Genomic DNA, 20681 nt, shown 5'->3' with positions numbered 1-20681 from the left:
GTTGCTGTTTACTTGTGATGCTGCCCAAAAATAAAATGTCAAATGTTTACGATTGATTTTACAGTAGTCCCGTAATATAAATCACTGTGAAACAAAGATGATAATACATTCCCAAATCCAATGAATTAGTAGAATTGTATGGATTCTTTCAAAAATCAAACTAAACACATTTAGGTTACAGAACTTTAAAGTTCTAGATTTTGTTTTACAGAAAGAAACTGCAATTGACAATCAAAGACATTGAAGTATTCATAGACGTATTAACCTTGTCTGTTATGACCCCAAGTGGGCAGACACAGAGCACATTGGAACAAATGATTGTAGATCAGTTGTGCCAGGTCCCTTCCCTTTTTGTGCTTGACTTGTATTTCCGGTCAGGATATCATCAGGCGCCAGAACCTCCTGCCAGAACTAGGTGGAAACTTCATTATAATATTAATACATGCTTTCAATTTCACTCAAATATATGGCAAGTGCAAGACAGACTGCTTTTTGAAAAATAGTCTTAAAGGGGCCTGCAGCCCTTTCAGGTGCAATTTAAAATTGTCATTTGTATTGCTTTTGCAATTTGTTTTATTGACAATATTGCCTGAAAAAAACTTTGGAACACTTTCAGTGTACACACATTTTCAAGCAATTTAGCCTGTAAAACAGGGCTTTTGAGAATTCCTCAGTATTTATGTTATTTTAGTAAATTGAATGAAGAACAGGAAATGTATTAGAAATTTTTTATTCAATCATGAGATGTTAGCATCACCGGCTAAGCCAGCAATTATTGGCCATCTCTAGGCCCCAAGAAGATAGTGACAAGACAAGTTGTGTTCTCAAACCGCTGCAGTCCATATTTTGTAGGTAAACCCATAACAGAGGGAGCTCTAGGATATTGACCATGACAACAAAGGAACAGCAATGTGTTCCCAAGCCAGGGTGATGAGTAGCTTGGAGGGGAACTTGAAGAACGTGGTGTTCCCATCTATTTGTTACCCTTGCCTTCTAGATAGAAGTGGTAATGGATTTAAAAGGTGCTGTCCAAGAAGCCTTGGTGAATTTCTGCAGTGCATCTTGTAGATAGCACATGCTGCTGCTACTGAGCATCAGTGATGGAAGGAGTGAATGTTTGTGGATATGGTGCCAATCAAATAGGCTGCTTTATCCTGAATGGTGGCAAGTTTCTCAAGTGTTGTTCAAATGTGCATTCATCCAGGCGTCCAGTATTCTGTCACACTCCTAACTTGTGCCTTGGACAGGCTCTGCGGAGTCAGGAGGTGAGTTACTCACTGCAGGAGTCCTAGCCTCTGACATACTACCTTTATTATATAGTACGTAGAAAAGTACAGCACGGTACAGGCCCTTCGGCCCACGATGTTGTGCCGTGGAATAATCCTAATGCAAAAATAAAATAACCTAAACTACATTCCCCTCAATTCACTGCTGTCCATGTGCATGTCCAGCAGTCGCTTAAATGTCACTAATGACTCCGCTTCCACGACTACCACTGGCAAAGTATTCCACGTGCTCACAACTCTCTGGGTGAAGAACCTCCCTCTGATGTCTCCTCTATACCTTCCTCCTAACACCTTAAAACTATGACCCCCGGGCAGTCAATCCTGCCCTGGGGAAAAGTCTCTGGCTATCGACTCTATCCATGCCTCCCATTACCTTGTACACCTCGATCAGATCACCTCTCTTCCTCCTTCTCTCCAGAGAGAAAAGTCCGAGCTCAGTCAACCTCTCCTTGTAAGACAGGCCCTCCAGTCCAGGCAGCATCCTTTGCACCCTCTCCAAAGCCTCCACATCTTTCCTATAATAGGGTGACCAGAACTGGACACAATATTCCAAGTGTGGTCTCACCAGGGTTTTGTAAAGCTGCAGTAAAACCTTGTGGCTCTTAAACTCGATTCCCCTGTTAATGAAAGCCAAAACACCATATGCTTTCTTAACAACCTTATCCACTTGGATGGCAACTTTGAGGGTGCTATGCACTTGAACACCAAGATCCCGCTGTTCCTCCACACTGCCGAGAATCCTGCCTTTAATCCTATATTCAGCATTTAAGTTCAACCTTCCAAAATGCATCACCTCGCATTTATCCAGGTTGAACTCCATCTGCCATTTCTCAGCCCAGCTCTGCATTCTGTCAATGTCTCGCTGAAGCCTACAATAGCCCTTGATACTATCAGCGGCACCTCCAACCTTTGTGTCATCAGCAAACATACTAACCCACCCCTCAACCTCCTCATCCAAGCCATTTATAAAAACTACAAAGAGCAGAGGCCCAAGAACAGAGCCCTGCGGGACACCACGCAGCACTGACCTCCAGGCAGAATACTTACCATCTACAACCACTCTCTGCCTCCTGTCAGCCAACCAGTTCTGAATCCAGACTGCCAAATCACCCTGTACCCCATACCTCCTGACTTTATGAATGAGCCTGCTGTGGGGAACCTTATCAAATGCCTTGCTGTGTCTCCTTATCAAATGCCTATGTTGTGTCTCCACAATTCCTACCAAAGTGAATAACTTTGCATGTCTTCACATTCAGCTTCATGTTCCACTTAGCAGCCTAGACCACTAACCTTTCAATGTCCTTTTGAGGTTTAACACTAACTTCCTCACAGACTGCAATACTTCTAAGTTTTCTGTGTTTAAAATGTTGAAGTTGTGCTGTGCACATCAAAGTCCAAGTCATTATTATATATCAGGACAGGTGGGGGTCCTAACATCGATCATTGTGGAATTCCATTCTAAACATCTAAACAGGTGTAGATTAGGTGGGTTATAGGGGGATGGGTCTGGGTGGGATGCTCTGAGGTTTGGGCCGAAGGTCCTGCTTCCACACTGTAGGCATTCTATCTAACTTGCCACTAGTCTATACAACCATTCACCACTAACCTCTGTTTGCACAAACTCAGCCAATTTTGCATATATTTTAGTACTGCACTTTGTATTCCATGAGTTCCAACTTTTTTTAAAAATCAAATCTGCTCTACAGAACTTTGATAAATGTCTTTTAGAAGTTCAGGTCAATTTCATTATTCAAATTAATCCTCTCTGTTCTCATTAAAAAATTCATGTATGTCAATTAAACACAATTCACCCTTAACAAATCCAAACTGACCTTCCTTTCTTAATCTGCCTTTGTCCAAGTGACTTAATTTTGTCTCAAATCATTGTTTCTAGCAGCTTGCCTACCACTGATGTTAAATAAATGGATGTGCCATTACTGAGATACTTTGCTGGCTTGGCTTCACAAAGAGGAAATTATGTCTGACAAGAGTAATTGAAATTGTTTGAAGAGGTAATAAGCTTAATAGATAAAGGAGAAGTAGTAGATGTAATTTATTTGGATTCTCACAAGGCATCTGATATGGTTAGAGTTGTGGTTTTCTGTCCCATATTCTAAGTCATTAATAAATGTGCTAAATAATTAAAGTCTCAATACAAATCTTTGCTAGACATGTCTGCTATGCCTTGCCAATGGCAGTTCCTGCTCATTTTTCCTATTCTTTGTCACCTTTCACTCAGACAATTTTGTAACAGGGCAATAATTTACCTTCAATTTCATTAGCTTCCAACAGTATCTTATGAAGGATTTTATCACTTGCTACCTTGAAGCCCTTTTGAATAATATCTGTGGACCTCACCCTATCCAATACTTTAGGCACCCTTTCATGAAATTCACTCAGGAAATTCAAAGTGAGGAAGGACTTCATTCTTTGATTTACTTGTTTAAATGATAGTTCCTGTGTCCTTTGAGAGAAATGGGGTACCTACTTTTAATCCCTTTTACTGAGCAAAACAAAAACACACTAATGGGTTGAAGGATCTTTCATCAAAAGTTCAGCCACAATGTATAGGTAAATAAATATGGAAAGAGGAATCTCAGATTTCTGGAATTCATAACGCCTGTTGATGAGTGAGCACAGAAACTCTTTCTCTCGAGTTTTCTGCATTCTTGGTAACTTTCATAAATTAGTTTTGTTAGAATTAGTTTCTTTTTAAATGAGTCTATTTACTAAAAAGTGATCTACTTTTAAGTGGAATCAGGTAAACATTTTGTCAAGGCTGTAATGAATTTTAAATGTTATTTCCAGATGTAAAACACAAGAGACTGAAAGCAGCACTGTTTTTCTGGATGCATTTGGCAGCAACATGACTGGAAATAAGATACATGGTGTTACTGAAAGAACAGAATTACTGGATGGAAAATACAAGGTATTTAAAGAATTAATGTGTACCTACAAATGTATCAATTCTGATTATTGTTGTGTTCAGTACTTCTACAAATGTTGTATTTTCTCTGTATGTGGAATTATTCAGAGCATCACAATGGCTTTTAACTTCTCATATTCTTGCCTTAAGGAGAGGGCAGGGCAGCATTTGAAGACCCATGCTTAATCATTCAAAACTAACCCTTATAAGGTACACTAAGCAATTACATCTTTATCACAGGAAAGTTTCTAGTTACATGTGCATATAAATGTACAACATTTTGATGAATTGGTCTTAGAGTTGCAGGCTTTTACATTTTTGGAACATATTCTTTGTCTTTTGTTTGTGTTTATACTTGTCTATTCTCCTCTGGGATGGGATTTAATCCGACTCTTTCAATTGGAAATAAATGTTTCACTTATAACTGGCTATAAAGCATGTATATGAAATGCAATTAGCTCATCTCAACACAATTCCAAATTGGTTTGAAGGTACAGCACAGAACCAGAAAGTACCTATCTTGGACTGTACAACCAATGCCTGGCACTGAGAAGTTAAAGATTGAAACAAAAAAAAATACAATTTGATACTATGTGGCAAAAGTTGGTAGTAAATCAAATAATTGGGAAAGTTTTAAAAGCCAACAAAAGGGAACCAAAGCAAAAATGAAAATAAATGATCAGGGTAAACAAACAAGTAACATAAAAACAGACAGTGGGAGCTTTTTTAAATCTTTAAAATGGAAGAGAGAGGCAACAGTGAACAAAGGGCCCTTGGAGAATGAATCTGGGGGAAATAATGATGGGAAGCCACAAAGTGGCAGAGGGTTGACCATATAGTTGGCATCATGGTAGAGGATATTTTTTACAAAAATACTAAATAATCGGGGAGCTTACAGATGGGCAAAGTGGAAATAAACGCACCTTTCATGAGAGAAAACATATTAGGAAAACTAATGGCGGATAACTTCCCTAGACTTAAAGGGTTTCATTCTTGAATTTTAAAGGAAGTGGCTGCAAAGGTAGAAGGCACACTGGTAGTAATCTTCCAAGAATGCTTAGATTATAGAAGGACCAGAAGATTTTATTCAAAAAGGACTCTTATTCAAAAAGAGAAGAAGGCAAAAAAAAAGCAGTTAACTACAGGTTAGTTAGCTTAAAGCTTGCTATTGGGAAAACATTAGCCTATTATAAGGAATGTAATTGTGGAGTATTTAGGAACACTGGATATAATCAAGTAGAATCAGCATGGCTTCATGGAGGGGATATGATATCATTCCTGGCAAATTTAAGACGGTTTTTTGAGGTGATAACAAGAAGGATAGATAAAGGGAGACCAGTAGATGTGGTATGTTTGAATTTGTAAAAGGCATTTGGTAAAGTAGCACACATTAGGCTACTTCATAAGATAAGAACCCATAATTTAAACCCAAAATACTGCTGATCCTGGATACCTGAATCAAGCATAGAGAATGTTAAAGAAACTCAGCAGGTGTAGCAGTGCAGTGGAGAGAGAAATAGAGCTAACATTTGGAGTCTGCTATGACTTCTTCAGGACATGCCGTTGAGGCTAGTATATTAGCATGGATAGAGGATTGACTAACTACTAGAGGGCAGACAGCTCAGATAATACAGGTATTTTGACGATGCAACCTGCAACTAGTAGAATGCCAGAGGGTTCAGTGCTGGAGCACTGAATATCTATTGATGACTTAGATGATGGAAATACACGTACCATCACTATGTTTGCAGCTGACACAAAAATAGGTGGAAAGGCAAGTAATGAGGATGACATAGGGAAGATATAAGGAGGAATATAGACTAGTTAATTGGGAAAATACCAGGCGATGGAATATAATGCTAGAAAATATGAGGTTATGAACTTTGTCAGGAAGAATAAAAAAGCTGACTATTATTTAAATAGAAAAAGCCTGCAGAAAGCTGCATCACAGTGGGATTTGGGGGCCCTGTTTATATGAATCAGAAAAGGCTAGGATCCAAGTTTTAACAAATAATAGGGAAGGCAAATGAAATGTTGTAATTTACCACAAAGGGAATAAAATTAGAAAAGTCTTGCCAAAACTGTGCAAGGCACAAATCAGTCCACAGCTGGAATAATGAATAGTTTAGTTTTGTCACCTTAATCTAAGGGAAGATATACTAGCATTGGAGGCAGTCCAGAGAAGGCTCCCTATGTTGATCCCAGATATGGAGAAATTTTTTTATGAGAGGAGTTTGAGTAATTTGGGCTTGTACTCATTGGAGCTTAGGAGAAAGAGAGTAAACCTTAATAAAACAAATATGATTCTGAGGATTTGACAGGGTAGACACAAAGGAGTTGCTTCTCCCTGTGGGAGAGTTTAAAATATCTGAAATGTAAGACAGAGATAATCTCGGAGGGTGGTGAATCTATGGAATTCGTTACCACAGAGTGCTATCATTAGCTGAGCCACTAAGCATATTCAAGGATGAGATAAACATATTTCTAATTAGTAAGAGAATCAAGCATTGTAGGGAGAAAGCCAGAAAAGTGGAGTTGAATTTATTGGATCAACCATGATGTGATTGAATGGTGTTGATGGGCCAAAAGGCCTATTTCTGCACCTACATCTTACGTTCTTATGACAAAAGCTTTGTGTTGGATGCAAAAATGCAGATCTCTTGGTCTATTGAGCTTGTTTCATTATATCTTTGGCTTTATTACACACTACACCACATATAGTGAGCAGCTGTGATCGTTGGAGAGGCTAAATCAAAATCAATTCAGAGAAAAAAACACTGAAAATTCTCACTCAATTCAAACGAATTCAGGAGACTTCTTTGGCCTTACTTTATTTAAAATACCTATTATAGACTGCAATTTCCTCAACCAGGAACTAAATCAGTCTTCTTTTGAAGGTAAGCACCAAATTCTCACCAACTGTGCAAGCTGTAATTAATTTCCTTTTTTGTTATGTTCCTTCTGCTTAAATATAGGTACGTAAATTACTTTGGGTTAGGAGAAAGGAGCAAGATAATTTTAAACATCTACTGGATTTTATAGTTATCAAAGGATGCAGGCAGAAGAACTAAGGAAGGGTTCCAACCTAAAGCGTCAACTTTCCTACTCCTCTGATATTGCCTGGCCTGCTGTGTTCCTCCAGCTCCACACTGTGTTATCTCTGACTCCAGCAGCTGGAGTTCTTGCTATCTCCTTGATTTTATAGTTGCTCCAGAGACTTAAACACAAAATTCATATTAACACACGAGAGTAATAATGAGGGAGTTCTGCGCTGTTGGAGGGATCTTCTATCATATGAAACATTAAACTAAGACCCTATCCAGTCTCTCTGGCTCACATGAACTCTTTGAAAAGGATTAGGGGAGTCCTCCTCCCTTTTGGACAACATATATTACTCAAGTAACATCATCAATACAGGCTATCTGGGCTTTGTTGTTTGTAGGACTGTGCTAAGCACAGATTTCAGATGTTTCAACAATGACAACATTTCTAAAAAGAATCACAAGATGAAGGAAAATACTGTGGATGTTTCTGATCTGAAAGAAAAACCAGGAAATGCTGTAGAAACTCAATAGATCTGGCTGTATCTGTACAGTTGGCAACAGTTAACATTTCAATTCCATGCGACTTTTTTTTAAAGACAGTATTGACTCTATTTCTGCGTTTACATTGGAGATATCCTCCAATGTGTTATGCATCAATCCTACTGCGCTAAATGCACAAAGAACCCTAGCAAAACTAAAATTGATGCGTATCAGATGCAAACTCTCTGCTTGTTACAGTCATACCTGACACATAAGATGGTTGTGGTTTCCAGATGTCAATCATCTGAGCTCCAAGTTATCTCTGTAGACATTCCTCTGATTAGTGCCCTAGGCCCAACCATTTTCAGCTGCTTCATTAATGATCTTCCCTCCATCAAAAGATCAGAAGTAGGGATGTTTGCCAATGATTGCACAGTGTTCAGCATCATTGATGCCTCCACACATACTGAAGCAGTCCATGTTCAAATGATCAATATCCAGGCTTGAGCTGACAAGTAGCAAGTAACATTTGCACCACACAAATGCCAGGCAATGACCATCTTCAATAAGAGACAATCTGACCACCGCCACTTGACATACAATGGTGTTACCGCCACTGGATTCCCCACTATCAACATCCTGGGAGTTATCATTGACCAGAATCTCAACTGGACTCTTCAAGTAAACACAATGGCAACAAGAACAGGTCAGAGATGAGGAATATTGCAGAAAGTCACCTCATGACTCCACAAAGCCTATCCATTATCTATAAAGCACAAGTCATGAGTGTGATGGATTACTGCCTCCCCCCCCCCCCCCCCCCCGACTTTCCTGGATGACTCTAGTTCCAACACTACTCAAGAAGCTTGACATCTTCCAGGACAAAGCTGTCAGCTTGATTGGTACCAATTCTGTAGGCAACTATTCTCGCCACCATTGGCACAGTAACAGCAGTGTGTACTATTTACAAGATGTACTGCAGAAATTCATCGAAAATCCTTAGAAGGGAACACAGGACCACTGCTATGTAGAAGGACACGGGAAGCAGAACTATGGGGAACACCACAACCTAAAAGTTCCCCTCAAAGCGACTCACCATCCTGACTTGGAATATATTACTGTTTTTGCCAATGTCGCTGGATTTAAACCCTGCAATTCCTTCCTACAGCAATGAAATGCAGCAGTTCAAGAAGGCAGCTCATTACCATCTTCCCAAGAGCAACTAGGGATAGGCTATAAATGCTGACCATCCAGCAATGCCCAGATCCCATGAGTAAATTTAATAATGGCAGTATCTTTGACGATTCATCACCCTCTGAGTAATGAAGCCTCAGTCTAGATAATATGCTTAATGGAGCCATGACTTCTGACTACTCAATTAATCAAATGGTGCCTTTCTTTTCTTCTTCTTCATAGTTTGAGTCCCAGCCATAATACTTATTGATAAAAATAACATTTTATTTTCTAAATGATTGGCTGCGTTATATTAGCAGGGATTCAAATGAATAATATGACTTTCTAAGAATCTCAAAGCATCTTGCTATAGAATGTTTAGATATCTAATGTTCTTAGAAATATGTGATCTTGTTTTTTTTTACAAAACTGAAATCTATTGAAGAAATGAAACCTTGTTGATAGTAACATTGTTTTTTTTTAAATTTTGTTGAATTTCACATTGGAAATTGGAGACCAAGTTAACTTTATTTATCGCTGTAATGCATGATGATTGCAGTAAGCTATACGTATGTTCAAAACAACATCGAAGTTACAGTATGAAATTAACTTGTATATACAAATTAAAGATTTTGGATAGTCCCATCTTAGTCAAAGACATAAATAATGTTTTGTCACTGGTTGTAAAATGCTGTATGAAACTGAGTCCCTGAAATCAAGGATTTGTAGGTCAAAGGATGTATCAGAATAGATAATGTAATAATGGTAATGTAATTAATGTTCTCCTTAGTATGATCCCTTATTAATTAAAGATTGTACATATCAGGGTTGAAGGGAAGCACAGGAAATAAGCAAAAATTTATTCTCATTAAAACTGAATGATAGCCGTAATGTTTTAGCAACATTTCCGTATAAACTACTTTATAAATTAGAAGAGTTTAACAAATTAATTGTAGCAAGGCAAAGATAGTGCCCTTAAATTATTAAACTCTATTAAAAAAATTCTATCCCTGTTTTCCTGAGAGATAAGTTTCCATACCCCACACCCCAAAGGTCATGCCATTCTGTTAGAGATACAGAATGTATGAGTAAAGCATTTTAATGTTACAGATCATTCAGTTGCTAAAACAGCTAGTCTATTGTCATTGTAAATCATAATCAAATGCTTTCAGGTTCAAGGCCCAGCATTGCTGGTCACTAAAATCTATTTACCACACAATAGATGAATTTCATTGGATCTTGGACAGATAGCTTGTGGGTGGGGAGTTCACACAAATGTTATCCAGGCAGTTTCATCATAATTGTCTTTTATTGATTGTGAAATAGTTTCAGCACTGATTGAGCAGAAGCCCAAGTGCTGAATAATCACACCCATTTTAAGAAAGGTCTTGCAGAAACTAAGAGCATTAAAACTTATTTTTGTTCATTCTCAAGCGAAAGTCTGTCCCGTCTCATCTGTTTGGAGTAAATGAGCAGCTTGTTTCAGTATTTTGACTGAACGCACGGGTGGAAATTTAAAGAAGCTGATTTGTGTCGAGCCTGTGCAGGGTGTTTCATAGATTTTCTAGTGGTTAACCTTATGCCACAGCTTAGAGAGAACTTTACTTTCAGATGCCTGTCAATAGTTGTCCTGATACCATGACAGTAACTGAGTGATATGTCAGCTTGTCTATGTCATTGGTGTGGGCTGGAATCCCACATAAGCCAAATTGGCTCAGGATGGTGAGTTTTCTTCTCTAATAGACATTCTTTAAAATTTGGGTTTTTAATAATACGTTGGCAACTTAGTGGTTGCATTCATTGATTTTTATCTTTTTGCTTTTGGATATTCTGAACTGAATTCTCAAACCAATATAGTGGGATTTGAATTTATGGTCTCCGGATTATTAGTCTAGTTTCCTGAATCACATATCTTTAGGGAAGGGACAATCCATGTGTACATTTAAATTGGCTATTTTATTCTAATTTTACCTTGTGTTAACTAACTGAAGTACAAGATTTGGAAACTTACAAATCCTAATCAATTACTGTCAAGCTTGGCACTCTCTTGTCCTTGAAAGTCGTGTTACAATTCATACACCAGTGATACAACCACATGGTCCAGAATCAGATGAATACTGAAGGAGTGCTGTATTGTCAGGGTTTCTGTCATTTAGATGCGACTTTAAACCAAAATCCCATTTTTCTTTTTGGCTGAGTGTAAAAGATCTTGTGGTAGCAAATGAAGCAGAGAAGAGTTTCCCAATGTAACAAAGTGTGAAGCTGCATGGACACAGCAGGCCAAGCAGCATCTCAGGAGCACAAAAGCTCCTAATTCACACCTTTCTCAATCAAAACCTAAAATAAATAATTTGGTCATTTATGCTGAAATCTTGCTTTACACAATTTAGCTGGCTATAATACACCAGTGACAAGCGTTCAAAAGTATTTAATTCTTTTTTAAGTACTTTGGGCTCAGCTTCAGGTCATTTTTCTTTTGGACAATAGAATCGAATGATATCAGTTTTCAGTTCTGTACTTAAACTGGAAATACATACGGAATATATACAATGAAGAGAACTCAAATGTGCCATTCCTGATTTTAAAAACTAAAGGGGTATAGGCTAATGACCCTTCTATTCATTAGGTCACCATCAGTCTAACTTTTCCAGATGTTCGTTTCTTTTCATTTCATTTTATTTCTTTTCAGTCTAACAAGCAATTTTTTGGTTAATTCCCACAGGGATTGAATGTAGATGTCAATGGTAAAAACAGACACATTAATGAAAACAAGTTTCTACTAAAGTAACCACAGTATTCCCTAAAACATAACTTTCTTTCAGAGTAAAAGTTCAATTTGTCATGACTTAGTATTCTGTTGTATGGATTTTATAGTGATTGTAACAAAATCAGCCAGATGGACCTCCATAGAAGAGATAATGGGAAGGGTCTAGGCCCGAAACGTCGGCCTTTGTGCTCCTGAGATGCTGCTTGGCCTGCTGTGTTCATCCAGCTTCACACTTTGTTATCATGGACCTCCATAGAATATGAGTTCCCTGATTGGGCCTGTTAATCTGGTCTAATCAGGGTGCCATGGCTGACAGGTATAAACAAGAGTGTCAGGGGTTCTGCTCAATCTGGGAGCTGGCTTTTGAGGAAGGTAAACATTAAAGTTGCAGCATAATTGTAGAGCTGCATGAAGCATAACTTCAGAGGATAGCAATGTGAAACCCTTTGGATGAGGTTGTTTTATGTCATCTGTGTTTCAAACTACATGCAAGCACACACTTTTTTTAAGTTAACAAGAGTTGGTTTCAAGATTTAGAATGGAGTCAATCCTGCATGTACTCATGTCTGAAGTAAACAGTGCTCTCTTCTGAGGAGAAAAACTCAAGATCAATATAAATAAAACACTACTTGGCTAGAACTGCGCTACAAAACCAGCCTGCACATCTGCCTGCACATTCAAAGGTGGGAACAGCACAATAAAGTTGTAAATAGTTCCACAAGGAAAGCTTTCCTGTTATTCTACCAATACCATTGTTTTGGAATAAAGTATTTTCAAAGAGTTAAAATGTAACAATTATATAATTATGCCAATGCATAACAGGGACCATTGAATAATTGTACTTGTCATACCATTCCAAAAGGAAATATTCCATTCGATAAAAAGATGCATAGGATGTGCATGATTGTGTTTTTTCTCTCTTTTTTTCAGACTGTTAGTGCTCTAGTGGTGGCTGAAGCCAATATTTCTGGAATTTACCGCTGCTTGGCTGTAAACAAAGTAGGAAAAGATGAAAGAAATATTAACTTTTTTATCACAGGTAAGAGACCTGAAACAGGAATTCTGTTGCATATTTTAAAAAGAATGACAAGTACATTGATTTCAAAGATAAAGCATCCCATGGCATTTTAATGGGTGAAGGTGGCTGGAGGAGATGGGGTGTGAAAGGAAAATCTAAAATAGCACGAGGAAATGCACAATGGGAGCTGAGCTAAACTAGGGAGCAAAGACATTGTGTTTAAAAGCACTTCTAAATGCAGAGGAAGAAATTAAGGAATTTGGGGAGGAAAACCAAGAAATAAATCATGGCATTGAATATAGACTTGAGGGTGGGGAAGTAGATAAACAACAGGAATCACCCCAACATCCACAAAAAGCTGTATTAGGGCACTATTCAAACAGGCCAATGGGCCACAACTCACTACAACATGCCAGAACTACACAGGAAGGAGGAAGAGCACCTACACAAGGCCCCTGCTAACAATGGATATCCCAACAAATTCATCCACAAGTGCCTACTAGATAGGCAACACCAAGAGTATGCCCCAATGCACTGGCCACACTACCCTATATCAAGAACATATCAGAACTGACCATGAGACTCCTAGGACCACTGGGAATCATGGTCGCACACATCCCACAGCCACACTACAACACTCACAAGAATTAAAGATCCTATATCCATGACATGCAGAACCAGTGTAGTTTACAAAATACCTTACAAAGACTGGAACGAACATTACATCAGTTAGACCAGAAGAAAGGATAAACACCAGCTAGCAGCAAAACAACACAACTTACCTTTCCTTATCTCAGTGCACTTGGACAATGAAGGCCATCAATTTAATTGGGACAACATGACCATCCTAGATCAAGGCAACCACAGACACGCATGGGAATTTGTAGATGCCTGGTTTTCAACCCATGATGCAATCAACAAATGTGTGGAATTAGACCCCTTACACAAATGCAAGTAGAACAGAACTGGAAATGACACAATTCAACTTAACAGACTGGATCATAAAAACATTGAGCAGAGTAGAATAATGTTTTCATTGGAGGCCGCACCGATGACGTTACCTAGCATGGTGATGAAATGCCTGTACAATAACCCGCTCTCAGTGAGCAAGCCAACAACCTCATATGAGAGGTTTGTTCATAAGTCTGATAACAGCAGAGAATAAGCTGTTCTTAAATCTCTTGGTTTGTGTTCTCAAACGTTTGTATCTTCTTCCCAATGGAAGAAGATGGAGGAGAGAATAACCAGTATGGGAGGGGTCTACGACTGCATTAACTGCTTTCCCAGCAGTGGGAAGTGTGGATGGAGTCAATGGAAGGAATGTTTGGTTTTCGTGATGGACTGGGATATGTTTACAACTCTCTGTAATTTCTTGCATGCTTGGGCAGAGCAATTGCCATACCATCTATTAAAAATTGGTACGAGTCATTATGGACATGCTGAATTTCCTTCGCCTTCTGACGAAGTGGTGTGTTTTCTTGACTGTAGCCTCATGTAGATGGACCAGAATAAATTGCTGGTGATATTTAATCCTAGGAACTTGAATATCTCGACCACCTCCACTTCATCACCATTGATACAGACAGTGACAAGTCCTCCACTCTGCTGCATGAAGTCAATGACCAGTTTCTTTCTTTTGCTGACATTGAGGGAGACATTGCTGTCTTACACCATGCCACTAAACTGTCTATCTTTCCTGCACTCTGTCTTGTCATTGATTGATATCCATTACGGTGATGTCATCAGCAAATTTGTAAATGGAATTAGAGCTGAATTTGGCACACAGTTGAGTGTATGGGGAGTATAATAAGGGACTGAGTAGGCAGACTTGTGGGGTACTGGTTTTGAGGATTACTGTGGAGTAGGTGTTGTCACTTATTCTTACAGATTGCAGTCTGAGTGTCAGGAAGACAAAGATCCAGTTGTAGAAGGGAGAGTAGAGTCCTAGGCCTCAGAGTTTGGAGATGAGTTTCATCGGAATTATGGCATTGAATGTGAAGCTAACGTCAATAAATAGGATAATAAAATGTGAGGCTGGATGAACACAGCAGGCTCTCTGATGAAGGGTCTAGGCCCGAAACGTCAGCTTTTGTGCACCTGAGATGCTGCTTGGCCTGCTGTGTTCATCCAGCCTCACATTTTATTATCTTGAATACATCAGACAGATATTTCAGTCCATTAGGTTCTGACCAGCCAACAAAGTTGAAAACCATTCCCAAGTGCTTCAAAAAGTTATTAATGGCACACATCACCTTCAGCCTCCCAGACTGCTTTGATTCACTACAATTCACCTACAGTCACGATAGATCCACAGCAGATGATTTCACCCTGGCCCTACACACGTCCCTGGAACAGTTGGATAACAAGGGCACCTACATTAAACTCCTATTTATTGACAGAGATAATGGGAACTGCAGATGCTGGAGAATCCAAGATAATAAAGTGTGAAGCTGGATGAACGCAGCAGGCCAAGCAGCACCTCAGGAGCACAAAAGCTGACGTTTTGGGCCTAGACCCTTCATCAGAGAGGGGGATTGGGTGAGGGTTCTGGAATAAATAGGGAGAGAGGGGGAGGCAGACCGAAGATGGAGAGAAAAGAAGATAGGTGGAGAGAGTATAGGTGGGGAGGTAGGGAGGGGATAGGTCAGTCCAGGGAAGACGGACAGGTCAAGGAGGTGGGATGAGGTTAGTAGGTAGATGGGGGTGCGGCTTGGGGTGGGAGGAAGGGATGGGTGAGAGGAAGAACGGGTTAGGGAGGCAGAGACAGGCTGGGTTGGTTTTGGTATGCAGTGGGGGGAGGGGAAGAGCTGTGCTGGTTCCCAAACTCGCTTCATTGGACTGTCCCACCATCTCAGGAAATAGTATGGTGAACTTTCATTGCACTTCCTTCTATGACGACAAAATCTTTCCTGAGATAATGAGTCCAAAACTGTACCCAGGTGTGTTCTAACCAAGCACTTCCTTACTCCTGTACTGAAATTTACTTGTGATAAAGACTAACATTCCATTAGCCTTCCTAATAGTTTGCTGTACCTGCCTTCAGTAGTTTATTGTCAAGAACATCCAGGTCCCTTCATACATCTACACTTTCCAACCTCTTACCATTTAAGAAGTGCTCTGCCTATCTGCTCCTTCTACCAATGTGGATGACTTCATATTTTACCACATTAAATTCCCAGCTGCCATGTTTTTGCCCACCCGACAGACTGAGGTTGGCAAGCCAATGTGGAGCAGGATGGCCGATGCGCTGAGGCCGAGTTGGAAGGCCAGCAGTTGGTAAGCCTGAGCCAAGCAGGGCAGCCAACAGTTGTAGAGCTGGTGCAGAGTGGCCGGCTGGCTGGGGATCTGGAGGTGTTGGCTGGCAGACTGCCCCAGGCTGTCATAGAACTTGAGCCCAGCAGTGTTGGGAGAGTGAGACCACATGTGGAAAGCCCACAGCATGGAGAGACTACAGGCTATAGAAGGACTGTAACGTTTATCTTTAACTTTTTTTTGTCTTCCTAGTTTATAACTATGAAGAACTGTAATGTGGAACTTTTAGCTTTTCTCTGTTTTTGTACCTAATCTATTTTAGTACCTAAGATTTATACCTAGGTACTTTGTACTGAGCTTGTGTGGTGACATTTTACACATTTTGCTGTACTCCTGTACTTTGTACTTGAGTACACATGACAATAAATCTAAATCTAATTCTAATTCACTCACTAAGTCTGCCCAAATCTTCCTGAAGCTTCTTTACAACACGTTTTTCCACTTTGCTTTAGATTATTTGGAAATCTTACCTTTGATCGCATCTCCAAATCATTCATATATGTAGTGAACAGCTGGAGCCCAAGTTCTGATCTATGTGGTAACATGCTAGTCACAGCCTATTAATTCAAGAATGACCCATTTATTCCTACTCTTGTTTTCTGCCTTTTGGCCATTCATTAATCCATGCCAGTAGATTACTTCCTATTGCACTTACCTTAAGTTTGCTCACCAAGCTCCAGTGGAGAACCCTATCCAAAACTGTCTGAAAAGCTAACTGTACTGAACCCACTGGTCCCTGTTATCAATTTTATGAGTAAATTGCTCAGAAAAAACTCTTAGCATATTTGTCAAATAAGATTCATTCATAAATCCATGCTGACTATACCCAATTAGACCATTATCACTCAATAGTCCATCCTTTATTGTGGATTCTATCATTTCCCTTTACTGATTTAAGGTTACTGCATCTCTGCTTTCTCTCTCACTCCCTTCTTAAATAGTGGCATGACATTTACTACTTAACAAGCTGCAGAAAACATCCCAAGATCTATAAAATTTTGGAAGATAATCACCAATGCGTCGACCATCTCTCTAGCCACCTCTGCAAAATTGTGGGATGTAGAATATCAAATCCTAGGGATTTATTAACACTGACCCCAATAAGCTCTCCAATACAGCCTTCTCACTAAGACCAATTTTCTTCAGCTCCTCATTCTCTCTAGTGGCTTGAATCTCTAAAATCTGTAAGATTTCTTATATCTTCCCCAGTGAAAACATTCATAAAGTAAATCATTTATCTGGCAAGGCCAGAGATTGATACCCTACCCTTGAGAACAGCTAAAAATCAACCATTGCTTTCATATATAGGCCAGAGCAAATATGGATGTCAGATTTCCTTCTGTAGCAAACCAGATTTACAACAGGTGATGATAATTTCATTATCAACATCAATGAAACAATCTTTCAATTCCAGATTAAGTAAATTAGTTGTTTTTTTGAGTTTCACCAGCTGCTGTAGAGAGGTTTGAATTCTTGTTCCCAGTGCACTCACCCAGTGATTACTAGTCCTGTAACATTACTATTGCACCATCACCTCTGTTGTGCCCTGCGGGGAGTAGGAAGGCATGAACTTCACTAGGGCCACAGAGGATGAGGAAATTGACCAAGATCGGATACACACCTAATGTAGAGATCATGATGAGAATGCAGTGCATCAGCTTTGTCTCCTCTCCCACATCTTGCTTTATCTCTTACTGTGATAAACTGCATCTCTCCAGGGCCTAGCCATCATCAACATCCACAGCTCTTTGATGAGCAATGTAGAGAGCAGTAGCCCAGCTTCACTATGTGTGAGGCCACTTCAGGAAAGTACTGCATGGCACTGCCCAGGCTAGGCTTTGGAATTCATGGTGAAACGAAGAACTATAGCAGCCTGTACCGAAGGAGGATGAAGGCATCATGGCAGCGACCAAGAAAGAAAATATACATATGGAGGAACCCCTTGATGTGGTCATAAATCATTGAAACGAACAAAATTCGAACAGAAGTGGACCATACCCCGTTCTTATCTACCAGCTCAGTGTTCAGATAGTGGAAGACCATCCTGTTGATGTGTCACACTGAGTGGTCACTGAGTGAATGATGGCCACATGAATGCTATTTATGATGCCTGGCACCTAAAGGAGTGCAGTAATGGAGGTGAAACCCACCACACTTTCTGCCTGCAGGCGTTAATGCATCAAGAATTGTAATGCACTGTCCAGCTTTTGTAAAATTGATGTCAGTGACTGGCAACTTTATCAGGTTAAATAGCTTCTCATGGGTTCCCTAAACTGGTCCTAGTGCAAGAGGCAGGTGACAGGAAATGAGCAGGCAGGTGACAGGAAATGAGCATGCAGGTCCCCCTCCATTCTTGCCTGGTAGGTCTTAACTAGCAAGAGCAAGTGGCTCAATTTGAAAGAAAAGTCAATGCTCGCAAAGAGTTTGCTGACTGATAGATTCCAACTTAAGTTTCATACATTAACATTGAGATGTCTTTAAAATAACACTTATCCAGCATTAACTGCACCAGCAGTATTGCTCAATTTATCATATCAGTTGGAGAGTCCAGTTGATATACAAATTCACCTCAACTATGTCAAATGGCACTTAAGATAATGGGAAGGAAGGAGGTTTAAAAAATTGCAGTTTCCTCAAAGGCCACAATGAATAGGAGGAAAGGTGTGCTTTAAATACAAGGACAATTCATAAAAAGTGACTGGTTGAAATGGAGCGATAAACAACCAACATTGTTTGCCTAGACATCAGCAATAAATTGCTGATTAATATCTGAGAGAAAGGCATGTGTTTGTACAGCATTTTATGCCATCTCTTGGGCAACTTTACAAGCACATAATATGTGTTAAATTTTTGAAATGTTAAAATACTTAGAGATGTAATTACCCCATGATTCAGAGATTTTATGTACGGTTATATCCCAAGAGCTGAACGATCAATTAGTTGTAATTTTGACGGTTGAGACAGGAAGATTGATCAGAATATTTGGAAAACTCTCTTCTTTGTTGTTCATCCGATGCTCTGGAGCCTCTAGGGCAGGTGAATCACTTTTTGTGTGGTCTCAAGATATCATCAAAATATAGCCATCAAGTCACTGATTTAACTATCTTTCTGAAGAGCAGCATCGCTAACAATTTATTCAAATTCTTTCACGGAATGTGAGCATGATTGACAATGTCAAAATGCATTGACAAGTCCCTAATTGCAAATGATAGTCTGCTGCCTTCTTAACACCTACAGTTAAGCTAGTGAATGTATACCCACAACACTGTTAGGAAGGAAGTATCATTTGGAGAGGAACTTACAGATGGTGGTGCTTCCATGTGTCTGCTGTGCTTCTAGATGGTAGAGCTCATGGGCTTGAAAGGTACTATCAAAAGACGCTTGACTCCCACAATGTGTGCCAGTGATGAAGCAAATGGCTGTTTAAGGTGGTACACATTGTGGAATGCCAAAGGTGATCATTCTTGGTCCTGCAAAATTCCCAGTCTATCCTAGAAGACTAAGTATTTCCAACGTTTAAGCAACAAGTGAAGCCAGCTGTCTCTCAAAGCTTCTATGTGGTAGCAACAGGAATAATGTTCACCACTAGTAGGATTTGAATGTCAAGCCAAAAAACCGTTCTTCCTATCACACAAATGAGTAATATGGTATATGAATTTCAATGCTGGTGTGATGCCACCTATGTAGGCTGCATATCCAAATGACTGGCCATACTTAACCAGCCCTTCTTTGCAAAGCCTCAAAGCGAAAGTCTCTTGCCTCCCACTCACTTTGCCATTGATGCTGGGAAACTAGTGCCTACGTCCATGGAATGCAGATCTATCCATGTAACCGGCAGGCACTGAGTGCCCAAGACTTAGCCTTCTATGGCAGTTGTCATGCTGTCCTTTGAGGCAGCCTGTAACACAAGAATGCCAGGGCAAGCACAGTGCTGATAGTGTTATTGGACTCCATTATCCTTTCATCCAGTTTATTGACTGCCTCTGATGAACCAGCCTGCTGCTCCTGCATCTGTCTGTGTGCTTTCACCATAGGACCACCAGATTCTAGCCCAGCATTTAATGAGATCATGGCTGATCTGATAATCCTGAATTCCACTATACTGCCTGTTCCCTATAACCTTCGATTCCCTTAATAATTAAAAATCTGCCTATCACAGCCTTGAATATCCTTAACAACTCAGCCTCATCAACTGACTGTGCAAGAGGGATAAAAACTTGTTCAGATGAAGAATGAATTAACATTGGTGTTAATAGGATAGCAGCACAACCAAGCACAATGAAGACCCATGGAGGTCTCCCTGGATGGGTGGTTATGTTCTTCTCCAGTCAAATCCATGATATTTTTGTCAAGACATCAGGAGCCTCGTGTCCACCCTCCTCTGCTGGTCTTTTACCTCTCAGTATGGCTGTGAGCCACTTTTTTACATTGAAATAAAAGGAGTGATTGAATACAATGGTAGTGGATGGAAGAGCAGTTAGAGGTGATGTACAGGCAGCTGAAGTTGCAAAATGAGCAGGAGGCGGAAGGTGTAATAGTGGTAGTCAGCAACCTTCTGAAATAATTGCAATATTTTGGTAAGGGAATTCCAAAATGCTATTCAGGAGGGAATTCCAGGATTTTGATGCAGTATCAGTGAATAAATATATATCCAAGTCAGCATGATGTATGACAT

At 39.8% G+C, this 20681-nt stretch overlaps 1 protein-coding gene across 5 annotated transcripts in view; it reads left to right on the top strand.

The window, feature by feature from the left end:
* flt1 (fms related receptor tyrosine kinase 1) overlaps nt 1–20681 on the top strand; it is a 190996-nt gene that overhangs the window by 99578 nt on the left and 70737 nt on the right. For all 5 annotated transcript variants that reach the window (XR_007247729.1, XM_059646689.1, XM_048532603.2 and 2 more), the window contains exons 11-12: nt 4095–4215; nt 12607–12715. Coding sequence is in view for 4 of the 5 variants with exons in the window: in XM_059646689.1 (XP_059502672.1) it covers nt 4095–4215; nt 12607–12715 (230 nt within the window). In the remaining variant the exon portion in view is untranslated. The remainder of the gene's footprint in view (nt 1–4094; nt 4216–12606; nt 12716–20681) is intronic.

This window comes from Stegostoma tigrinum, chromosome 6, assembly GCF_030684315.1.
Source record: "Stegostoma tigrinum isolate sSteTig4 chromosome 6, sSteTig4.hap1, whole genome shotgun sequence".
Taxonomy (NCBI): domain Eukaryota; kingdom Metazoa; phylum Chordata; class Chondrichthyes; order Orectolobiformes; family Stegostomatidae; genus Stegostoma; species Stegostoma tigrinum.
The sequence above is the reverse complement of the archived record's forward strand: the minus strand, read 5'-3'. Positions and strand labels throughout refer to the sequence as shown.